The sequence below is a fragment of the Orcinus orca genome, chromosome 13 (genome assembly GCF_937001465.1).
Source record: "Orcinus orca chromosome 13, mOrcOrc1.1, whole genome shotgun sequence".
Classification (NCBI taxonomy): domain Eukaryota; kingdom Metazoa; phylum Chordata; class Mammalia; order Artiodactyla; family Delphinidae; genus Orcinus; species Orcinus orca.
The window spans coordinates 43106712-43131487 of record NC_064571.1 but is presented as its reverse complement, the minus strand read 5'-3'; the positions used below and the strand labels follow the sequence as shown (position 1 = coordinate 43131487).

The window sequence follows — 24776 nt, the reverse complement described above, 5'->3', positions numbered from 1 at the left end:
CATCAGTTTAATTTGTTATGCATCAATAAACAGTCCATGAGTATATTCTAGATACATTTTCCCACTTCTTGGATACTTTAGGACATTTATAAATTCATTAGTAGCCACGAAGAAATGAAATACACATTTGGAATGAACTGTTAAAGGAGATAATGGCAATAAAAGATCACTATTGATTTTAGATTGTTTAGATTTCAAATATGCGTATTTCCTATGCTGTTAGTCTTACTGATATTTTTATTTTTACCTCATATAAACATATTTGATGGAAAGGCTGTCCACACTGTGAATTATCACACACTTGATCAGGAATGGCACCGTCAAGTTGGTAGGCATAACAAATTCCACAATCCATAGAAAAATCCTCCAAGAAAAGAAATATTGGGGGATGGGGTGGTGGGAAAAAAGAAATATAAGAATACACAAGGTGAAACTAAAAAGTGAATAATATGGTATTAGATGCTATTAAATTTTTATAAAATTTTTATAAAGGTAACTATATTGCTGTTACAGAAAATACAGTCACATCACTATTTAACACCTTAGAAAAGCTATCTGTAAGAGAGGGCTGTCTTTTTCATCCACTAAATAATATACATATACCAAAAAGCAGATTCTATTTTTGGCTCACAAGACGTTTTGGGCTTAAGTAATATTCCCACTATGTACATCAGTATAATGCCACTGCAGTATGCAAAGACAGGAACTGACATTAGCTGGTGATTATACTAAACTTCAAAATTCTGCAACTAAAGGAAAAAGACAAAAACATCCCCACCACTTTAGTAGTCTACATTCTTAGCAGCTTTGTCAAAAATCAATTCTTAGTTTTTTTTTGCAGTGTAGTAGTCTCTATTCAATTTTGAAAAACTATGCTGCCAACCTTCACAAACACTTGTTTCAAGCTAATTAGAACTTTATTTCAGTCATCCATAAGCAGATAGTATAGAAAATCCAAACATCTCACTAGCTACATTGGACCTTTCCCCTATTTTTAATAATAAAGATGTCATTAATCACTTTACTGCTACAATGACCATGAAAAAAGTACACTTATAACCACCAATCAAAGGTTAACAAGTTCTTTGATGCAACTGCCGCTTGCAGTTCAGAAGTCCATTATAATATTCTTCCAATTCCTTCCCTTTCAGCCTCACTTTTCTCTGGTGCCTAAAAGAACATTTGACTTTCATTATGCAACACTATTTGGAATATCAAAGCACTGATAAGACTTACAGATTTTTCCAGGATAGCACGAGCTGGAAAATCAATTTCTAAAACATCTTTCAAATTTTGTAACAGACTATTTTCTGGATCCCTGAAAACATGAAAAAAACCTGTTATTAAATTTGTAAAATCATAGAAAAGTAACAATTATATTGCAAAGATACCTACCACAAATGTATGTTTCTGCTCAGCCTAATTCCCAGGGGTTTTACCACTTCAAATATTAAAAAAAAAAAAAGTTTAATAATTTAGGGTTTGCTGCTGTCATTTTGTAAAGTCACATTTGGCACAGAATTTGTCTCTTTTTATTGAGCTATAATTGATAACACTGTATTACAGATTTAGGTGTACAACATAGTGATTTGGTATATGTATATATTGCAAAACGATTACAAGTTTAGTTAACATCTATCATGCAGTTACAAAGATTTTTACTCTTGATGAAAACTTTTAAGATCTAATCTATTAGCAACTTTGAAATATACATAATACTTGTTAATTACAGGATTTGTTTCCTAAGTACGTGATTAGAAAATCTAAATCATATATATTATATATTAAAACACAGAAGTACACAGTTCACAATGAGACATTTTCATTTAAGATGTTTACCATTAATATATTAGAATATTTAATTACAATTAATTTTTAATTATAATATGTAATTACAATTAATTATTTGTCTACAGTGGTAGACAAATATTTTATAATTCTGTTAAAAACATTTAAACCTGAGATCTCATACCATGGTCAGCTCCAAGAAAACAGCACTCAGGAAGCATAGTAGGATGCCTGGGGTCTACTTCTATATTTATCGAAGCATTAGTCCCTAGAATAAAAGAATATTAAAGCTTTTAGAAGTAGAACAGATAATGAAACAAAAAATAAAGGAGTATTTGTCTGGGTACTTATTTCATTGTATACTCAAGGAAAGATTAACTAATTGTATTATATATATAGTTTTTTATAAAGGTAAATATACTACTAATTTATAATTTAACAAAAAGAAGTAATTTGAAAATTTTGATCATGACTAAAGATTTGGGGATCCCAAGTTTCAAAAAACAGAGCCAATCCATAAGTTAATATAATTAATTTAGATACGATTTCTGGTCAGAATTGCATTAAAGTTTGAATAAAAATTTTCTATGGAGTGAAAAATCTTAATATATAAAAATTACAAGTCACAAGTTTAAGAAATAATCTAAATGATATCGTAATAGTCTTGAAAAGTAATAGAACAAACGTAAAAGACTAAAAATACAATAAATGGTAAAAAATAAATGTTTAAGATTTGAGTTTTATAAAAACATTTTCTGAAATCTTTATCTCCCTGTGAAGCTTTCCTGGATAAGTTAACAAAGGGGTCAATTCATATTAAATTTTTGGAAACTGTTCATTTAATAACAAAAACAACTAACAGTTTACAGAATCTAAGGAAAAGCTATTTCTACTTGGCACTAAATTCTTTTATAAATTTTAACTGTACTAGAGTATGTACAAATTTCAGAAATTTTATTGCTTTTTTTGAAGGTACACAGTGTGGTTAAGCTTAATTTGGATTTCATTTTTATGGTAAAAATGTCTTGATAAATTCTATACACTATAGAATAATCCTCTGGCTCAGGTTGGCAACAATATAAATACAATTATTACAGATCTAGCAAAAAGAGGTAATCAAGTAAAATAAAAAAAGTAAGTCCAGGTAATTCAATAAGAAAAACAAAATTACAAAAAGTTAATTTATAATTTCATTGGTTAATGCATTTTTTACATGAACACATATTCCATGTTAGCCTTTATGTCACCTAATGGCTCCAGAAAGTACTTTCACTTAACAACAATGGTTGTATTAACTAGTCTTTTGATTAATTTGCTGAAAACCTGGTCCTAAAAGGGCAAATCAATGCCTGAAGAAAAAAAGGAGCTAAAAGGTAAATATAGGGAGAGTGAATAAATACCAGGTTGTTTTTGCTGAACAATGAGAAATAAGAAGTATATTTAATCATAACCTAAGAGAAATAATTATTTTAATGGGGCCATTAAGATAATAAATTACTGCACTTCTTTGAAGAAAACAGTTTAGTATCTACTTGTTCACAAATATACCATAACTTGGTTAATTATTCCAAGTTAATTATTCTTAAATTCTGTTAAGACTTTTTCAAACTTGGTAACAGTACTGTCTGTAAAATTGCTGCGCAATTATACTTTCCTCTTCTCATAGTAACATGTCACTTTTCCCCCCAGGTAATCTATTATGCCTGGGTAGAAACTAATTCAGATATGATTCACATCAAAATATCAAAATATCCTTCATAACTATATAGTATTTACTGTGAACTCAAATATAGTTTAAAACATCTAAAATCTTGAGAGGTGGAGCTTTAAAATTGACTTCATGTATTGCTTGCTCATAATGAGAATACATAAAACAATCATCTCATAGTAAAGAGAATATGGTAATATTTCCAGGATGATATTTATGGTTATTCCACATCTTATTAATTTCATATATTTATAGTAAATTAAATACTTAAAATATATTCAATTATTATTTTGTAAAGCTTTCTTTTTACTCTTCAATGGCATGCATGGCCCACTTCAGGTTCTTTTACCCTCCTCTATATTTCTGTCAGAAAATACTTCCAAACTTGTTCGTACTTGTCTAGTTTCACGAATGAAGACTTCATTATTTCTAACACAGTTTTTTTCCTAAGTAATGGAAGTTCTGAAAAATCTACTCCACAATTTCTGTGCTAATTGAAAGCTAATTAAATACTATCTCTGAATGCTACTTCCATGGATTAGACCATCACCTTTTGTAATGAAACACCTCAGTACTTGCCTTTTCTACTTGAAATATTTACATTTAAATACATAGTAATAAAAGAAATCATAGTTCATCTCCCAAAGTTTTAATAGTTGACTTCATACAAAAAAAGTCATCTAAGAGTCCAATGTCATCTTAGATTCATTTTCCTAAGTAATACAAAATACAATCAAACACCTTTAAAAAAAACCTCTTTAATCCTTTTTTACTCTACCTAATGCAATTCTGCGTGCTGTAGCACTCCTTGTAGGTTTTTCCGGCTCAAGTACCCAAGTCTTCTCATCAATTTCATCCATAACATCCCAGAATGCCTTCAGTGATTCCAGTGCTGCCAAAAACTGACTATGAATGCTTATTAAGGAGCTCTGTGAAAAGACAGACGAAAGCTGAATAAGCTGTATGACACTATCAATAGTGGATTATCTTTCACTTAGGATACAACTCAGTTTACAAGTTTTAAGCTCTGTTTCATTTCAGCTAAAACTAGACTCTAGTAAACAACAGTCAACTCTCCCTGCTTCACATCTCTTCACCACTACTAGTATTAACAGAGTTCTTTTTTGATTGTCACTGGACTGTGCACTTATCAAGAAAGAACTGCTTTTTACAAACCATATTTATTATGATGCATTTTGTACTATATGTATGGAAAGGTATACCTTGTATTAATAATTACTATTATTAACGTATACAATATACATTTAGCATAGTGTCTACAATTTTAGTATGAAAATATTTTTATTCGCTCAGTTATCAAGTTAAATACAGTGCTATTTGTAATTTGATTAAATTACTTTTATACACTGTTAATAAATAACTTTGCAGACTTAATTAGACAAAGAGTATGAAAAGGTTTTACACACTTTTAAAGAATTCAACAGAAATTACAAACAGGATTTCTTTTGATGTTAAATTTTTAGCCAATCTCTGAATTCAGTATTTCAGGCATTAATCCTTTATGGGAATTAAATACATTTTCACTAAATGACAAGAACTAAAGCCATCATTGATTTTAAAAATCAATTCATAAAGTCAAGAGTTTCTTATAAAATAATGTGGTATGGTTAAAAGATACAACTATTTACTAAATATTTTATATAAAAAGCCATCAAAACTAAAACAGTTTTAAAAAGAATTAAGGATTTATTTTTTATTTTTTTGCAATACACGGGCCTCTCACTGTTGTGGCCTCTCCCGTTGCGGAGCACAGGCTCCAGACGCACAGGCTCAGCGGCCGTGGCTCACGGGCCCAGCCGCCCCGCGACATGTGGGATCTTCCCGGACGGGGGCACAAACCCGTGTCTCCTGCATCGGCAGGTGGACTCTCAACCACTGCGCCACCAGGGAAGCCCAAGAATTAAGGATTTTATTTACTGTTTCAAATAAGCAAAACATATAAAAAAGTCACTGAAAAACTGCTGGCTCGTATCAAATGTATTCATCCAAAATAACTGATACAAGGCAACAACTCAAGAATATGATACACCCTGAGTAAGATGAAAAGAAAGAACTCACGTCCTTAAACATGTATTTTGTACTTATGTACTTAAGGAAAACCCATTTCATCTCATCACTTGAGTCAGGGTGTACACGTAGATGGATTCATAGCTCAGATTCACCAAAGCAGTTTCAAGTCTTTAAAAGTTAAGAGTAGGAACTAGAGCTTAATGAGTAAAAATAACCTTTTATTACTAGTATATTGAGGGTAGAATATTCTCTTCTAGTATACCATACTTATCCACAAGTTTAGATGCCAGAATCCAGAAATCAGAAAACTAAATACCCAAGTGTTTCTTTTTTGTTTAACTGTGAGCTGCACTTTATTTCCTCTTTCACTGAATGCACCACCATTCTTTACATACCCAAATAAGAAAGCAGCTTTGGTCCTTGTAGATTTCCTCTGATACCTAATAAATTCTGTAAGTTAACATAAGACTTAAGTCCATATTTAACATATTTCTTGATAACTCTATTAATCCTAGTATTATTATATATTATTAAAATAATCCCCTATTCTTATTTCCATATTCAGACTTGCCATCCTTGACTTAACCTTCCGGCAGAGTACCCTATTTAAAATATAAACCTGAACAGATCAGTCCCTCTCTTAAAACCATTCAAACCAACATTCTAACTGGATTTTTTTCCCCTGTAGTCATATTCCCCTAAAGCCCATTATTTACATTGTGATTAAGCTGATTTTTGTATTCTGCAAACCTGATACTGTAATTTCCTGGTTTACAATAAACTGTTTTAAGTGCAGTTCTTCTCCAAGTGATGTTTTGTCTTTGTGATACTACCACGTAATAAAAGCAACACAAGTCCCAAGAGCTGTTCAATAAATATTTGTTTAAGTAAATTGAACTATTTGACATAAGAAAATAATCACTGATGACCACCATTCTATTTGGTCACCATTATTTACAAGTACCTTGCAAATTATGTTTTATGTTATCGTTAGTGATTAAAACCACCGTTCTTTATCATGGCTTAATATTGTTTAATATGTATACATAGATATGTTTACATAAAGTAAACTGAAATACTTTCTGTGGGTTTATTTACTACTCCAAGCTTCAGTAACCACGTTCCCTATGATCATTCCCAAATTTTTTTAAGCCAGATGGAGAACTCCAAACCTACTCAGCCATTTCTATGTAGATAACATCTATATGGCTGTCTAAGATGCACGCCATAATTGGATGGTTCCAAACGGATCTCATCATCTTCCCAAAGAAAAATTCCCTTCCCGCTGTTTTTTTTTTATTAGTGAAAGGGGCTACTACTTGCCCTACTGCCCAAGCCAGGAATCTAAGCATAGATTTAAGTAGATTACTAAAACAACCTTCTAACTGAATTTTCTTCCTTTAGACATAGCCCCCTATTTTAACTAAATTGACTTTTGTACTATGTAAGTCTAATACAGTAATTTCTTTGCTTACAATAAAAGTCATTAATCACTAGATGCAAACATTATAAACCAACTGGTGGACAGTTTGTTGGCATTTTTAACAGCTTTATTGAGGTATAATTGATATACAAAGAACTGCACATATTTAATGTGCAAGTTGAGTTTGGGCATATGCATATACCCATAATACCATCACCATAATCAAGGTAATAGATATAGCCAACACTTAACAAGAGATCTCTAACATGAGATCCCTAAAAACACTTAACATGAGATCTACCCTCTCAACAAATTGTTAAGTGCACACTACGGCATTGTTAACTGTATTGTACAACAGATCTCTAGAACTTATTCATCTAGCACTCTGTACCCACTGAATACCAACTCATTTCACCCACCCGCCAGCCACTGGCAACCACTACTGTATTCTCTGTATCTATGAGTTTGACTTAGATATTTCATATAAGTAGAATCATGGCAGTATTTGTCCTTTTGTGACTAGTTTATTTCACTTAGCAGAATATTCTCCAGCTTCATCCATATTGTTGCAAATGGCAGGATTTTCTTTTTTAAAGCTGTCTTGTATATACCACATTTTCTTTGCCCATTCATCTGTTTATGACAGTTGGATTTTTTCATATCTTTGCTATTATGAGTAACACTACAATGAACATGGGAGTGCAGGTATCTCTTCAAGACTCTGATTTCAGTTCTTTTGGAATATACCCAGAAGTGGGATTGCTGGATCATATGGTGGTTATATTTTTTACTTTTTTGAGGACGTTCCATACTGTTTTCCATAGTTGCTGCACCATTTTACTCTCACCAACAGTGTACAAGGGTTCCAGTTCTTCCACATCCTTGCCAATACTGGCTACTTTGTGGGAGTGTTTGTTGGTTTGTTTTGTTTTTGATAATAGCCATCCTAACAGATCAAAACTATGACATGATACCATGTTCTAGTTTTGATTTTTATTTCCCTGATAATTAATGATGTTCAGCATCTTTTTATATACTGGTTGGCCATTGGTATGTCTTCTTTGGAGAAACGTATGTTCAAGTTCTTTGCTCATTTTTTTAATCAGGTTGTTTTTTTGCTGTTGAGTTGCAGGAGTTCCTTGTATATTTTGGATATTAACCCTTTATCAGATAGTCTGCAAATATTTTCTCTCATTTCATAGGCTGCTTTTTTCATTTTGTTGATTGCTTCCTTTTAAAGGTATGATGCAGTTCCACTTGTCTATTTTTGCTTTGTTGCCTGTACTTTCAGTGTCATATTTAAGAGATCACTGCCAAAACCAATATCAAGAAGCTTTTCCCCTATGTTTTCATCTAGTAGTTTTACAGTTTCAGGTCTCATGTTCAAGTTTTTAATTAGTTTTGAGTTGATTTTTGTATACAGTATGAGGCAGGCGTCTAATTTCACCTTTTTGCATATGGATATCCAATTTTCCCAACACTGTTTGTTGAAAAGACAACTCTTTTTAAGAATCAGTATAGTAGTGTCCCTCTCCTTTCTCTCCATCTATATCTATATTTTAAAATCTATAATTACCTATTTCATTGAAAATCCAAGGAAAAGTTAACCAAAAAAAGTCATAAAATGCTGTCACATGGTATCTTTCATTTGAAAGTAAGTTCCCCCAAACACACTGTCCATTTCTTGTATGCTTGAATGTAAATAAAATCCTAAACACAGCTCTGCTTAAAATGCTAACTCTGTATTTTAAACAGAAAAGGTATGTTTTAAAAAAAAAAAATGACAGCAAAATAAAAACACAAAAAACCCATAAAACAACCACCCTGAAACTAGAAGTCAGTTGATAATTACGGAAGAAGTGAATTTCAAATCCTAAAAGTCATCATCAGTCTCCCAAGGTAACAGAAATAAAAGCAAAAATAAACAAATGGGACCTAATCAAACTTACAAGCTTTTGTACAGCAAAGGAAACCATAAAAAAAACAAAAAGACAACCTACAGAGTCAGGGAAAATATTTGCAATGATTTGACCAACAAGGACTTAATTTCCAAAATATACAAACAGCTCATATAACTCAATATCAAAAAATCAACAATGCAATCAAAAAATGGGCAGAAGACCTAAATAGATATTTTTCCAAAGAAGACATACAGATGGGCAACATGAAAAGATGCTCAACATCGCTAATTATTAGGGAAATGCAAGTCAAAACTACAATGAGGTATCACCTCACACCAGTCAGAATGGCCATGATTAAAAAATTGACAAACAATAAATGCCAGAGAGGGTGTGAAGAAAAGGGGACCCTCCCACACTGTTGGTGGGAATGTAAATTGGTGCAGCCACTATGGAAAACAGTATGGAGGTTCCTCATAAAACTAAAAATAGATTTGCCATATGATCCTGCAATCCCACTCCTGGGATTATATATCTGGAGAAAACTATAATTCGAAAAGATACATGCACCCCAATGTTCATTACAGCACGTTTTACAGTAGTCAAGACACGGACACCACGTTAATGTCCATTGACAGATGAATGGATAAAGATGTGGTATAAATATACAATGGAATACTACTCAGCCATAAAAAAGAATGAAATAATGCCATTTGCAGCAACATGGATGGACCTACAGATTATCATACTAAGTGAGGAATGTCAGAAAAAGAAAGACAAATACCAAATAATATCACTTATATGTGGGACCTAAAATATGACACAAATGAACTTATCTATGAAACAGACTCACAGACATAGAGAATAGACTTGTGGTTGCCAAGGGGGAAGCGGGGTGGGAGAGGGATGGATTGGGAGTTTGGGATTAGCAGATGCAAACTATTATGCATAGAATGGATAAACAACAAGGTCCTACTATACAGCACAGGGAACTATATTCAATATCCTGTGATAAACCATAATGGAAAAGAATATGAAAAAGAATATGTATCTGCTGTACTGCAGAAATTAACACATTGTAAATTAGCTATGCTTCAAAAAAATAAATTTTCTAAAAAGTCATAATCAAATTTTACACAGTATTTTTATGTTCCAAATAAAGAAAGTCTGAAAAAGTGAAAAGTGAGACACAGAAACATTTCTCTTAGCAATTTTAATGAAGTGGACATTAAAACTATTCTATCAATAAGCCTCTGAAAAAAAAATTTTCTACAACTGCTTATTTTGTCTATTAAATCATTCACAAACTCTTAATTTTCAATTGATTACCCTACTGAAAATGGGGGAAAAAAGTCTAAATGTTAACAGTGCAATTAAATATTCTATATACATCACCATAAATGCCAAGGAAGTACCCTATAATATGACCAAATTTGATATCAAAGTTCAGTAAGTATTTTGCAAGGAGAAAAGTTCTCTAAAAATTTTTTTTTCAAAAATAAAAATTGCCAAGTCCTCGTTTTTTAATATGAGCAGTCTCACATCACACCAAAACTACTGTGCAACTGCCTTAAGTTTTCTTTCTTTCTTTAGAGGGTGGGGGGGGGGAGACAATATGCAATGTAAAATAACATGTGAATCATATAAAGAAAAACTCTGATAAAAGGTGAGAAAGTTAATTTTAAGAGGTAACATTAAAATACAAAATGTTGGTAAGGATGTAAATCAACATGAACTCTCACATTCTGTGGGTGAGTGTATAAAATGGCACAACCATTTTTGAAAAGATTTGGCGACTTCTTTAAAAACTAAATATATCCTTATTTGTAACTTAGCTGTCCATAAAAAGACTTATGTAAGGATGTTCATAGTTTATTCATAAATGTCAAAAATTGGTATAAGTCCAGATGTCCATCAATAGGAGAAATGATAAACTCTAGTATATTCATGCAATGGAATACTACTCAGGAATAAAAAGAAAAAACCACTAATACATGTCACAACATGGAAATTTCAAAACTATGTTGAGTGAAAGAAGCCTACGTACATAAAGAGTACATACTATATGCTTCTGTTGATATGAAGTCTGGAACAGGCATAGCTAAGGTATGGTTGGGAAAAAAACAATGGATATTTACTGGGAAGAGAGGAGACTGAATGATGGTAATGTTCTGCATGTTGAGTATGGACTGCACCAGTATATTCATTTACTGAAATGTATGATACACTTAGGATTTATGCATTTTATTATTCCCAAATTTTACAAAGAACTGAACTCTAGTTAAAGGTATGCATACTGAAGTAAGTATTTGGGGGAAAGATCTGATACATGCAAATTACTGTGAAAGGCCTCAAAAATCAGATGGATTTATGGACGGAAAGAGGTACAAATGGAAATATAAGTGTTAAAGCAAGTACAGTAAATGTTAACTATAGAGTCTGGGTGGTGTATATATGAATATTCACCATAAACCTTTTCAATGTTTCTGTATGTTTGAAATTTTATAATAAAATATTGGGAGGAATTATATAACTTATATGAGTTATTTATTATAACTAAGAAAGTTAATTAAAACTATTTTTTCTGGATTAGGTTATAGACTAATTTTTTTCAAATATTTAACAACTGATCTCTTTACATACATCTTTAAATCTATATATTTAAAACCATCTCTAAAACAAAACATAAATATGCCTTCTGAGAAAATCGGCTCACTGTATGTGGCAAGTTATAATCTTTGAAATGTCTGTAATAGGTGTTCTTAATCAGAGTATCATAAGGTTGGGTTAAAAAAATGCATTTTATATTCTCTAAGTAAAATATAGCATTTCACTCAACTATGGACATAGATAACAAACCACACAAATGGTATCACTACCTGTAACTTTCTCTACAATAAAAATCACACTGCAATCACTTAGAGAACTTAAACACTAATATCTACATTCCATTCTCAGCCATTCCTTTTTAATTGATCTTGTTACAATGCAGCCTTAGCACTAGGAATTTCAAAAGTTCCCCAAGTGATTCTAATGTGCAAAGTTGAGAACCACAGGTGGAACAATGAACAACAGCCATCCCTGTTATAGTCTAAATGTTACCAGACATATTTCTAAAAGATTCAAGCTCATGAGGGAAAAGAAAGGCATCCTTATGAACATTTACGTGATAACTTTAATTTCACTCTTTTTTCACTGTTGATGTTTAATATTTTATTTATTTTTGCAACCAACTTTGGGATTTAGGGAAGCATACAATGAATTTGTAAAAATGGAACACAGTTTATAAAATTAGACTTATGGAGAAAAGTTTTAACTTTAACTTAAAATAGTCAATTTGTAGCCATATACAACAAACTATCTGGGTCAAGAATCAACGAATGCATGTCCTCATTTATAGCATACCAAGTTATACAAAACTAAGTAATACTACAAAATGAATTATGTCTTAATACAATTCAATACAGCAAATGTGTATAATGTGTAGGTGTTATGCTCTACAGTAAATACTGATTGATATAAGATACAATAGAGTATGTTAGTTAAGTTCATAGACTTGTAGTCAAATATTTAGTCTCATTCCTAGTTCCACTACTTAAAACTAGTTGCATCTTTCTCAGCAAATTACTTAATCTCACTTAGCTTCTGCAATATGGAAATACTGTTAATCCTTACAAGATTTAAGTGAGATGATGTATATAAAATGCTAAGTGCTCAGGATACAGTATATGCTTAAAATTGATAGCCACTATAATTAAAAGACATATGGTCCCTGACCTAGAGAAATTCTATCAAATCAAAAAATATTTGTACCATATTAGACAAAGGATTAACACCCTTAATATAAAAAGTTACTGAAATCAATTTTAAAAATACATATGTATTTTTAAAAATAGGGGATTAAAGACAGTTTCCTAGAGAAAAAATTCACATAATCACATAAAAAATACTCAACTTCATAAGTTTAGACATTATTTCTAATTGCAAAATTTCAGGTAACAGAAAGAGAAGAGATGAGCAAAGCCTCAGAGTTAGAGGATGGTGAGAATAATGAGGTATACGGGATGGGCGTCTGCTTTCCCAGAGTAACTTTTCCTTTAATAACTGAGGTAGCTCAATTCCATGGTGTGGCTTCTTTCTTACAGCACTCCCATTACTAGTCACTGCTTTATTACAGAACATCACTGAAGAGGTGAGCATTCTATAGGTCCTATGGGACCATGGTACATGCCCTTAATCCATTCCAGAATAATCAAGAGTGGTTTTGTTCTAATTCAGCACCAATGATTTTGTTCCAAGGCTTCACTAGTCCCTGGGTAGTGTGGTTTTAAAAACCCACTTTATATAAAAATTTTTATTTCCTTCTTTGTACTTTTCCATACTTCCTACAATAACATATATTATTTGTATAATCATAAAGGAGCACATGTAGAAATAGAAATAACTGGTCTGTCAGCTATCCTTTCATTTCATGAATGTGTACAGTGAAAAACATACTAAACTCAATTCAATGAAACTAATATTTCAACCATGTGTCAGGACTATGTTAGGAACTCCAATACAAAGATAAAAGAACCCAGTACACAGAGAGGTCACCATTCTAATCTTGACGGGTAACAAAGTATCTGATATCAAGACATACCCAGCCTCTTAAAGACTTAATATTACATCTATAAATGTGAGTGTGTGGTAGATAACTTCTAAGGTGACTTCCAGCTCTAAAAGTCAAGAACTCTAAATATAACTTTGAAAATCCATGAAGTAGGTGATTCTGTCCAATTAAAAGTAGGTATACTTCCTTTCAAGATGCCAATTACTATAACATACTCCCATTTATTTCCAAATCATGTTTATAAACATTTTCTCATTCAAATTATATATAAATTATACGTAACTTATATGATTCACTGTACAACAATCATTTCCTCTTTAATCAAAAGAACTTTTATACCAGAATCAAAATATTTGGATTACACTTCATATCCCCATGTATTTAAGGGGAGAAGTCAAACATGCATTATACAACTACTGTTTTTTTCTAAAATATAGGGACAAGATTTCAGTCTTTTAAAACTTCTGAGTGTGGGAATAGGTTTGAAACCACAAATTTCTAGCAGGTATAGAAAAGCAACTACACAGCTCAAATATGATGAAGATCCAAAAATTACACCCAGAACACTGAAACTGGTTAATTCATTAATCAAAGGAAAATGTCAACCTTTTTAGCACATATACATAATTTAAAGAAATAAATAGAGGAAAAAAAAAACTGTAGAAGGAAGACAAAAGAAATTATCAGCAAAACCAAAAAAATAAAAATTTTAAAACCTCAAAAGCAGGGGTTTCCCTGGTGGCGCAGTGGTTAAGAATCCACCTGCCAACGCAGGAGATACGGGTTCAAGCCCTGGTCCGGGAAGATCCCACATGCCGCGGAGCAACTAAGCCCATGCGCCACAACGACTGAGCCTGTGCTCTAGAGCCCACGAGCCACAACTACTGAAGCCCACACGCCTAGAGCCCATGCTCTGCAACAAGAGAAGCCACCGCAGTGAGAAGCCCGCGCACCGCAACAGAGAGTAGCTCCCACTTGCCGCAACTAGAGAAAGCCCGCACGCAGCAACAAAGACCCAATGCAGCTAAAAATAATTAAATAAAATAAAATAAACAAAAAACAAACACAGAAAAGGCTTAGTGTCCCAAAAGCAATAAACTATCCTACAGAGAAGAAAAGTATCCCAGTAACCAAGATAACAATGTAGGAGCCTCTCACCTAAGCCTTGCTGTCAGAAGGGAGAGGATGTGATGCTAAACCACCTCTTGTCCTTAAAGCGCCAAAAAAATTTTTTTAAAAAGGAGAAACACTGAGAAAGTTAGAAAACATAAAACAAGGAGAAAAGAGTATATTCTATATTCCACTCTACCTACTCCAAAGATTTGCAGCATACCATGTTGAAGGCATAACAACCACAACATTCATTATTTTATCTATGTATCTTTCCGTCTATTTTTATGTGGGGTAAGGCAATCACTAACAAAAAAGGCACAGACTAACCACCAGACATTGGAAAACTGTATCTGTAACATTCCATGCACTGGGAGCACAAGAGCTAGGTTTAACAGGGAAGATATTCCTGATATGGAGGTCCAATCTTCCCGTGTGAAAAGCAAAGGTCAGAAGATTAAAAAGAATGTATTAATCTTGAGGGGAAAAAAACCAGACATCTCGACATGATTTGAAAAGAGCAGGCATAAAGATATTAATAAGAGATCAATTTAATATTAGGTTCACCTAAGGCATTTAATGAAATTCTCTGCACTGAAATCAGGATACCTGGACTGTTCTGTATATAGGCTTCTCGGTGAGAAGATCTGTATGTGAGATCCCTGTGTTGATGCACTGAAAATTTCTGAATAATCCCAATGCTGAACAGTCTGTTTGGTATGATAGATTTGGCATTTAAACCTTTAGATCATTGAACCAGTAGAAGGTTCATCTGGTCAAATGTCACCAAATCATGACCTTTCCAAAAATATTACAAGGCATATTCTATCTCCCGACTAGTTTTATATTACTGAAACACAGTCTATTTTGGAAATGCTTGCCAATTTTTATTGCTGGCAAGTGTGATGAATCAAGTACCCCAATATTTGACCAGAGGAAGGTCAAGCTGGTTATTCTTGTTTATGTTTAATAAATAAATAAACCATCAGAACACTAGGTTATATCAGTATTCTACAGAAATCTTGAAGGGTATCACATTTTCTCATGACACACAGCCAATAAACAGAGAAGGAGATGAAAATGTTCTTATTAACTCCATGGCTAGAGGATATATAGTTCGTGAAAGAAATCGGTGCTCTGGTTTCCACTGTCACCATCCACTGATGAATTGCTTATATGCTTAAGTCTAAACTCTTTTCGAAACATGCTAGTCCCGATTACTGAAATGTTAATAATTTTTTTTATATTCGACAAAGAAACTGGGTAACAAGCACAAGATAAGAAGTTAGTGGCTGTGGCTCATTATTATATAGAAGTTGCATGAAATTTTTCAAATGGTGGTGACAAGCCAAAGGAAGCTGATAGCAACTGTAAAGAAAGTTCTGTAGGGGTAAGGACGTCATTTGAGAGAAGACTAGTACACTCTTTGAATTATAAATAGAGTTTTAAAAAGGCCCGTCAAGTTATATTGCTTAGAAGGTCACATATAGCTGCAAAAGTTTTGTTCAGTCTTGAAAAACAAATCAAACAAGCAAAAGGCAACCATCAGGATTTTTTTAAGGTAAATTTCTGCGCCGTAAGTGTAACTGGTATATTTGGACCCTTGTCCTACGTCATCTTTATTTGTAGCTATAACGTTAAGTGATATATGCAATGATAATTTGAGCTTGGGATCTCCCCCCAAAAGCAAAGCCTGAGGCCAGGGCTTGTGTACAGATAGGTTATTGGAAGTAATCTCAGGGATTGAGAGGGAGTAGGGACTGGAAACAGTATAAGCGAGGAGAGAAAGGTAAAATAAGGGTGTACTTTCAAGATGGTTACTGTGGTCAATGGCAGCTCCGTGAGAAGTTCTAGAGAAAGCTCCTCAGAATTGCCACCCAAGAAACAGAATTCAGGAGCATTTATTCACTGTCTTCTATTCCTGACTGGTCGAGTTGCCCTAGGAGGGTTATGAATTCTCTCACATTTCCAGATCTGCATACATATGTATCCCTAATGGCTCCCATAAACATCACTGGTCCTAGCATTAGAAGAGCTGTGGGGCAAAGAAAGAGAGAAGTGGTAGAGCTTAGGTGAGGTGTTTTGTCAAGATACACAATCATGAAACAAACTGAAGCAATATGGCTGAGTAAAAAGTGGATGCAAAGGAAGTGAAGTAAGGAGCAAGAATTATCTGATTCCTAAGCCATTTGCCAAACAGGGAAGTAACATATGGTCAATTCTCCAAGAGTTAAATAAACCTATTTTGAAAAAACTTTCATCATGAAATTAATTTATATAAAGCTTTAATAGTAATAAAAGGGATATATTTGAAATACCCAAAATATATATCTATATAAAATATTCTGCCTATTTTGTGTTGTCTTATTATTGAGCTTTCAGAGCTCTTTATATATATTCTAAGCACAAGTCCATTATCAGATACATAATTTGCAAATATTTTCTCCTAGTCTATACCTTGTCTTTTCACTCTTTTAACAGTATTTTTCAAGAGCAACAAGTTTTAATTTTGACTAAGTCCAATTTCTCAACCTGTTCTTATAAGGATCTTGTTTTCTGTATTGTGTTAAGAAATCTTTGCCTATCCCAAAGTCACAAAGCTTTTCCTTGTTTTTTCCAGAAGTTTCATTGTTTTAGGTTTTACATTAAGTTTATGATTCTTTTTTTTTTAGTGGTATGCGGGCCTCTCACTGTTGTGGCCTCTCCCGCTGCGGAGCACAGGCTCCGGACGCGCAGGCTCAGCAGCCATGGCTCACGGGCCTAGCCACTCTGCGGCATGTGGGATCTTCCCAGACCAGGGCACGAACCCGCATCCCCTGCATCGGCAGGCGGACTCTCAACCACTTGCGCCACCAGGGAAGCCCTATGATTCATTTTGAGTTAATTTTTACATATGGATTGAAGTTCATCTGTTTTGTGTGTATATATATATATATATATATATATATATAGCAAATTATTTGTCCCATTTATTGAAAAGACTGTCTTTCTTCCACTGAATTATATTTGCACCTTCACTGGAAACAGCTGTATGCATACACAGTTATATGGGTATACTTCTAAATTCTCTATTCCAGTGATCTTTTTTTCATACTTTGTATTAATACTACATTGCCTTGATAGATAGGTTTGTCTTAAAGGTAAATTTATAAGTCTTGAAATCAGGTGGTATTAGTCCTCCAATTTTGTTCTTTTTCAGTTTTTTGGTCTATTCTAAGTTCTCTGCATTTCCATATGAATTTTAGAATCATTTTGTCAAAAAATCTACTGGGATTTTGATTGAGATTGCATTGAATCTATAGATAATTTGGAGAGAACTAACAAGTTAACAATACTGAGTCTTCTAACTCATGAATATAGTTTATCACTCCATTAATTCAGGTCTTTACACAAAAGATTTGTAGATGCTTCACCAAAGAAGATATACGATGACAAGCATTTAATACGTTCAACATCACTTGTCATTAAGGAAACGCAAATTAAAATCAAAATAAGCTACCACTACACACCTATTAGAATGGCTAAAATGAAAATGACTGGACATACCAAATGTCAGTAAGGATGCAAAGAAACCAGAAGCCTCAAGCACTATTGTTAGGAATGTAAAATAGCACAACCGCTTAAAAAAAACTGTTCAGCGGTTTCTTAAAAAGTTAAATACACACCACTTAGATGATCTAGCCATTCTAACCCTAGGTATTTGCCAAAGAGAAATGAAAGCATATCTTCATATAATGACATTCACATAATGTTCACAGTAGCTTTATCTGTAACAGCCACATCCTGGAAACACCCCATCTGTCCATCAACAGGTAAATGAACAATATATGGTTACATTCATACAAAGGAGTACTACCCAGCCTAAAAACAATGAAATATTATTACATGCTACAACACTGATAAGTCTCTAATTTTGCTGAGGAAAGAAACCTGACATAGAAAAGTATATAGAACTATATAAAACTCTAGAAAGGAGAGCAGCAGTTGCCTGGGGATCAGGAGGAAGGACACGAGGAACAGAAGGGAGAGATTAAAAAGGCGAAGCAGGAAACTTGGTTGTTGTGGAAATGTTTATTATCTTGATTGTGGGGTTGATTTCACGGGTGTAAACATTTGTCAATGCTCACCAGATCATACGCTTTAAATATGTTTAGTTTATTGTATATCAATGATACCTCAAAAAAGCTGTTTAAAAAAACACTCATTCTGGGGCTTCCCTGGTGGCGCAGTGGTTGAGAGTCCTCCTGCCGATGCAGGGGACATGGGTTCGTGCCCCAGTCTGGGAAGGTCCCACATGCCGCAGAGCGGTTGGGCCCGTGAGCCATGGCCGCTGAGCCTGCACGTCCGGAGCCTGTACTCCGCAACGGGAGAGGCCACAACAGTGAGAGGCTCGCGTATCGCAAAACAAAAAAAAAACAAAACAAAAACAACAAACAAACACTCATTCTGATTTCTGGACAGTAATTAATCTATACATTAGTACCTTCTTTGCAGTAGATCTGCAGATTTCTCAACTTTTAGGACCTAAAAAATTTACAAAACAGCTATATTTCTAACAGCAAAGACAAAGACAGAAGAGTAACTGTTCATAAACCCACCACTTAGATAATAAAAGCTTATCAGTTTTATATGTATATATTGGGCAAGGAAGGAGAAAGGATATACATGGGAACAAAGATGTTAGCTATTACCCCATAACTGTTATTAGATTATGTTAAACTAGGAAAGCACTTAAGCAGAAAAGTGTGAACACTGCCAATCTCAAAATGTAACGCTTATTATCTTTAAAAGCATTTTGTTACTTTTATAATACCTGAAGTGATATAATAACGTCACTTAACCAGATCTTAGAGTATAATATCTTCATCTTAAGTACTATTATTTCCAGTATTTTAATAATTTTCTCACAGTCCCAGAATGTGATCTTTTGTGCTCTGATGACACTTAAATTAATAGCATAATTTTCTGGTACTTGCAACAGTTGCTTTCCATTCTGATTTTTTTATACTTTCCTATAATATGCGCACATAAATCCTCTAATAATCATTTTTGTCTTTTTCTCTGAGGGATTCAAAAGGCTTGATTCAAATATCAAGAGATTAAACTTCTAAAGAAATTTAATTTTAACATTAATTGCAATATTCCCAATCAGATATCTTTAAAGAGATAAATCTCTTAAATGTTCAGTTCATTTGATCTTATTTGCAAGCTTCATTAATTTTCTCAACTCTTTCTGTAGGTGTAACTAAATCTATTAAATCAAATGCTATTCTCTGTCACACAATCCATAAAGAATGCATCACCTCTTCTTACAGTTTATTTTTACTATAACTGACCACTGATGATTTAAAAGATTTGCTACTGTTCTTAAGTCATGTGGAAAGTATATATGCCCACAAAGTTAAATGAAACACATTCAGTCCATGTGTAGCCATTACAGAATGACTGCAGCAACTCTCTTAATAAAAAAGATAAGGAAGAGAGAGAGGGAGGGAGAAGTAAATAAATGTCTGTCAAGTGTATGTTGAAAATGAGTAGGCACTTCCAACATGGTCCTAAGCTATCCTATATTATAGGTCATTAAAAAAAGAAAAGAAAAAATGTCAGGCCAATTAGGTGAGGATTCTGGGTAGATGACTGAGTAGGAAGCACCAGGAATCTGTCTCCCCACCTAGACAATAAATGCACTGACAGAAACTATTTTGGAATTCTTGAGTCTACAGAAGGCTTGCAACTTTGGTTAATTTCAGCTCTTAGCTACCCATCACCCTGCCCCACAGCTCCCTGACAGGCAGCCCTGCACACACTTCGGGAGCACCCTGCACACAGCTTATAGGAGCCAGGGTGGGAGAAAAGGAGCTGTCTTCCAAATATCAGGTATCTATGCTCTGATGACTGATTGCTGCGTCTAATCTCAGAGGAATACACAAACAGGCAGTTGGATATTGCTGCTGTACTTCCTCCCACTGTTTCAAGTCCTTCCCTCTCTTGCAGAAGTGATCTGCAGCGTACTTAAGGAGCCACTGACCCTCCCCCCCTTCATTTTTCTCTTTTTCCCCTTTTGAGTGTCAGACTTTAAAGACTATAACATTCAAAAGCAACTCAATGAGTGAGAAAGCAACTGGGATGAGTGAAGTGAGGAAAATTAAGAGGTACAAACTTCCAATTACAAAATAAATGAGTCATGGGGGTGAAATGTACAGCGTGGGGAATATAGTCAATAATATTGTTATGTCTTTATATGTTGACAGATCGTAAACTAGACACAATGGTGGTGATTTTGAAATGTATAGAAATATCGAATCACTATACTGTGCACTAGAAACTAACGAAGTGTTGCAGGTCAATTATACTTCAAACAAGCTCATAGAAAAAGAGATCATATTTGTGGTTACTAGAGGGGAGGGGTGGGGGGAGGAGGAATTGGGTGAAGGTGGTCAAAAGGTACAAACTTCCAGTTACAAGAAAAATGAGTGCTAGAGATGTAATGTACATGATTGATATAATTAACACTGTTGTATGTTATATATGAAGTTGTTAAGAGTAAATCCTAAGAGTTCTCACCATGAGAAAAAATATCTTTTGCTTTTTCTTTTAATTTATATCTATATGAGATGGATAGTCACTAAACTTATTGTGGTATTCATTTCATGATGCATATAAGTCAAATCAATATGCTGCAGGGCTCACAGTGCAGTGCAGTATATCTCACAGATATACAGTGCAGTATGCCAACTGTATCTCAATAAAACTGAGGGAAAAAAGGCAACTGCCTTTATAGGAAAATTTTGGAAGTCACTCTGCATGCCCAGGGAAAGGCTCAAAAAAGACCAGAAAAGACCCTAAGAGTACACCTCAGGCTGATCCTTGATGCAGAGACAGCCTGCGACAATCAAGAACACAAAAACATAGACCAAAAAAAACAGGGAAATTTTGATCTTTCCTCTGGAGAGAGGGGAGGATCCAACTTCTAAAGTTACCACATTATATGACTAAAATTTCCAGTTTTCAACAACAACAACAAAATCACAGGGCACTAAAAACAAAACAAAGTGTAGCCCTGATTCAAAGGAAAAAAATTAACAGGTTCCAAACATAGACCTGAGAGTATCTCTACTAGACAGAGAATTTGAAACAACTGATACGTAAGCTTTAAAGTAAGATGTAGAGCAAGTCAAGAAACCAATGTATGAACAAAATGGAAATAACAACAAAGAGAGAGAAGACTTTCAAAAAAGAACATAAAAAGAAATTCTGGAGCCAAAAATTACAATAACTAAAATGAAAAATTCACTAAGAGAATCAAAAGGTGAATCTGAACAGGCAAAAAAATCTGTGAACATGAAGATAGGACGTAAGTTATTATGGCTGAGAAGCAGGAAGAAAAAAGATTGAAGAAAAGTGCATGAGTCTAAGGGAACTGTATGACACCATCAAGTTGACCAATATATGGATTGTGGGGTCCCAAAAGAAGAACGAAAATGGCAGAGAGCATATTTCTATAATGGTTGACAAATTCCCAAATTCGCTGAAATACATAAATATACACATCCAAGAAGCTCAATGAACTCTAAGATGAACTCAAAGAGATCCACACCAAGGCACATTATAATCAAGCTTTCAAAAGACAAAAAGAGAATCTTGAAAGAAGTTGAGAAGTGACTCATCACACACAAGGGAACCTCAAAAACTATTAGCAGATTTCTCATCAGAAGCTTTGATGACCAGAAAACTGTGGGCTGATATATTCAAACTGCTAAAGGAAAAAAAAAATGTCAACCAAAAATCCTATAGCTGGCAAAATTATCCTTCATCAGTGTAGAAGAAATGAAGACATTCCCAGACAAACAAAAGAAGTCTGCTACCATTAGACCTGCCCTGCAAAAAATGTTAAAGAAAGTCCTGTAGGTTGAAATAAAAGGACACTAGACAGTAGCATGAAGCCCTACGAAGAAATAAAGATCTCAGTAAAGGTAAATACATGGAGCAATTATAAAAGCTAGCACTATTATAAAAATGGTTTTTAACTCCACTCCTTGTTTTCGACATGATTTAAGAGACTAAGGTATTTTTTAAAACTAAGAATTATTCAACTCAATGCCAGTGTTACAGTAACTTTGGTTTGTAACTTCACATTTTGTTTTCTACATAACTTAAGAGACAAAGGCATTTAAAAGAATTAATAGTTTACGGTTTGGTGCATACACTGTGTAAATATATAACTTTGTGACAACAACAACTGAGAAGGGTAGGTACAGAGCTGTAAAGGACCAGAGTTTGTATGTTATTGAAGTTAAGCTGGTATAAATTAGAAGGGTATAACTTCAGGATGTTAAATGTAATTCTGATGGCAACCACAGAGAAAACGGCTATAGAATATATACAAAAATAAATAACAAAGTAATTTAAACGTTTAACTCCAAAAAAAATCAACTGAACTCTAAATAAAGCAGTAATGCAGAAAATAAGGGACAAAATAACTATAAGGCATATAGAAAAAGTAGCAAAATGACAGATTAAGTCCCTCCTTATCAGTAATAACTATAAATGTAAATAGGCTAAACTCTCTAATCAAAAGACAGAGATTGGCAGGATGGATAAAAACACATGATCCAACTATATGCTGTCTACAAGAATATCACTTTAGATCCACAGACACAAACAGGCTTAAAGTGAAAGAATGGAAAAAGATATTCCACGCAAATAATCACCAAAAGAGAGCAGGAGTAGCTATACTAGTATCAGACAAAATAGACTTTAAATCAAAATAGGTTACAAGAGACAAAGAAGGACATAATATATTAATAAAAGGTTCAATACACCAAGAAGATATAACAATTATAAGCATTTATGCAGCTAATAACAGACTATCAAAACATGAAACAAAAATTAACAGTACTGAAGAGAAATAGTTGTATAATAATATTTGGGAGACATCAATACCCCACTCCCAATAACAGACAGAAAATAAGGAAACAGAGGATTTGAACAACACAACAAACCAACAAGATCTAACAGACGTATATTGAACACTCTACACAGTAACAAAAGAGTACACATATTTCCCAAATGCACATGGAATATTTTCCAGGACACATCATGTTTTAGGCTACAAAATACATACAAAATAAATTTTAAAAGATAGATACCATATAAAGTATCTTTTCCCACAACAGGATGCAGTTAGAAATCAATAAAAGAAAGAAAACTGGAAAATCCACAAATTTGTGGAAATTGAACAACATACTCTTAAACAATCAATGGATCAAACAAGAAATCACAGTGTAATTAGAAAATACTTAGAGACAAAAAAGAAAACACAGCATACAAAAACTTACAGAATGCAGCAAAAGTCCTAAAGAAGCTATTTATAGCTATAAATGCAGACATTAAAAAACAAGAAAAATCTCACCATCAACAACTTAACTTTACAACTAAAAGACCAAACTAAACCCAAAGCCAGCAGAAGGAAATAAAGATTAGAGAAGAGATAAGTAAGGTAGAGAATAGAAAGACAATAGAGAAAATCAATGAAACCAAAGGTTGATTCTTTGAAAAGTTCAACAAGTTGACAAATTTTAAATAAATGGGACTAAGAAAAAAAAGAGAATTCAAACTACCAAAATTGGTTATAAAAGTGGGGACATTATTACCATTTACAAAAACAAGAAGAATTGTAAGAGAGAACTATGAAAAACTGTATGTATGGCAACAAATTGGATAACCTAGATGAAATGAACAAATTCCTAGAGACACAAAACCTTCCAAGACTAAATCACAAATAAATAGAAAATCTGAACAGAATAATAAGGAGTAAGGAGACTGAATCACTAATCAAAAGATCTCGACAGAAAAAGTCCTGGAAGTGTCACTGGTGAATTATACCAAACATTTTAAAGAAGAACTAACACCAATCCTTCTCAAACTTTTCCAAAAAATTGAAGAGGGGAAACTACTTCCTAATTCATTTCATGAGGCCATCTTTACCCTGATACTAAAACCCCAAGAAAACTTAAAAACCATGATCCCTTATGAATATTGATTTAAAAATCCTCAACAAAATACTAGCAAACCAAATTTAGCAACATATTAAAAAGATTACAGGGCTTCCCTGGTGGCGCAGTGGTTAAGAGTCCACCTGCCGATGCAGGGGACACGGGTTCGTGCCCCGGTCCGGGAAGATCCCACATGCCGCAGAGTGGCTGG

The 24776-nt window shown here is 33.6% G+C and overlaps 1 protein-coding gene across 5 annotated transcripts in view; it reads right to left on the bottom strand.

The window, feature by feature from the left end:
- FANCL (FA complementation group L) overlaps positions 1 to 24776 on the bottom strand; it is a 78620-nt gene that overhangs the window by 1983 nt on the left and 51861 nt on the right. For 4 of the 5 annotated variants that reach the window (XM_033407273.2, XM_033407269.2, XM_004280668.3 and 1 more), the window contains 5 exons: positions 4275 to 4425; positions 1973 to 2056; positions 1396 to 1441; positions 1237 to 1318; positions 248 to 364 (listed from right to left, as the gene is read on the bottom strand). In XM_033407273.2, the coding sequence (XP_033263164.1) occupies positions 248 to 364; positions 1237 to 1318; positions 1396 to 1441; positions 1973 to 2056; positions 4275 to 4425 (480 nt within the window). The remainder of the gene's footprint in view (positions 1 to 247; positions 365 to 1236; positions 1319 to 1395; positions 1442 to 1972; positions 2057 to 4274; positions 4426 to 24776) is intronic. The other variant, XR_004477376.2, reaches the window with a different exon arrangement.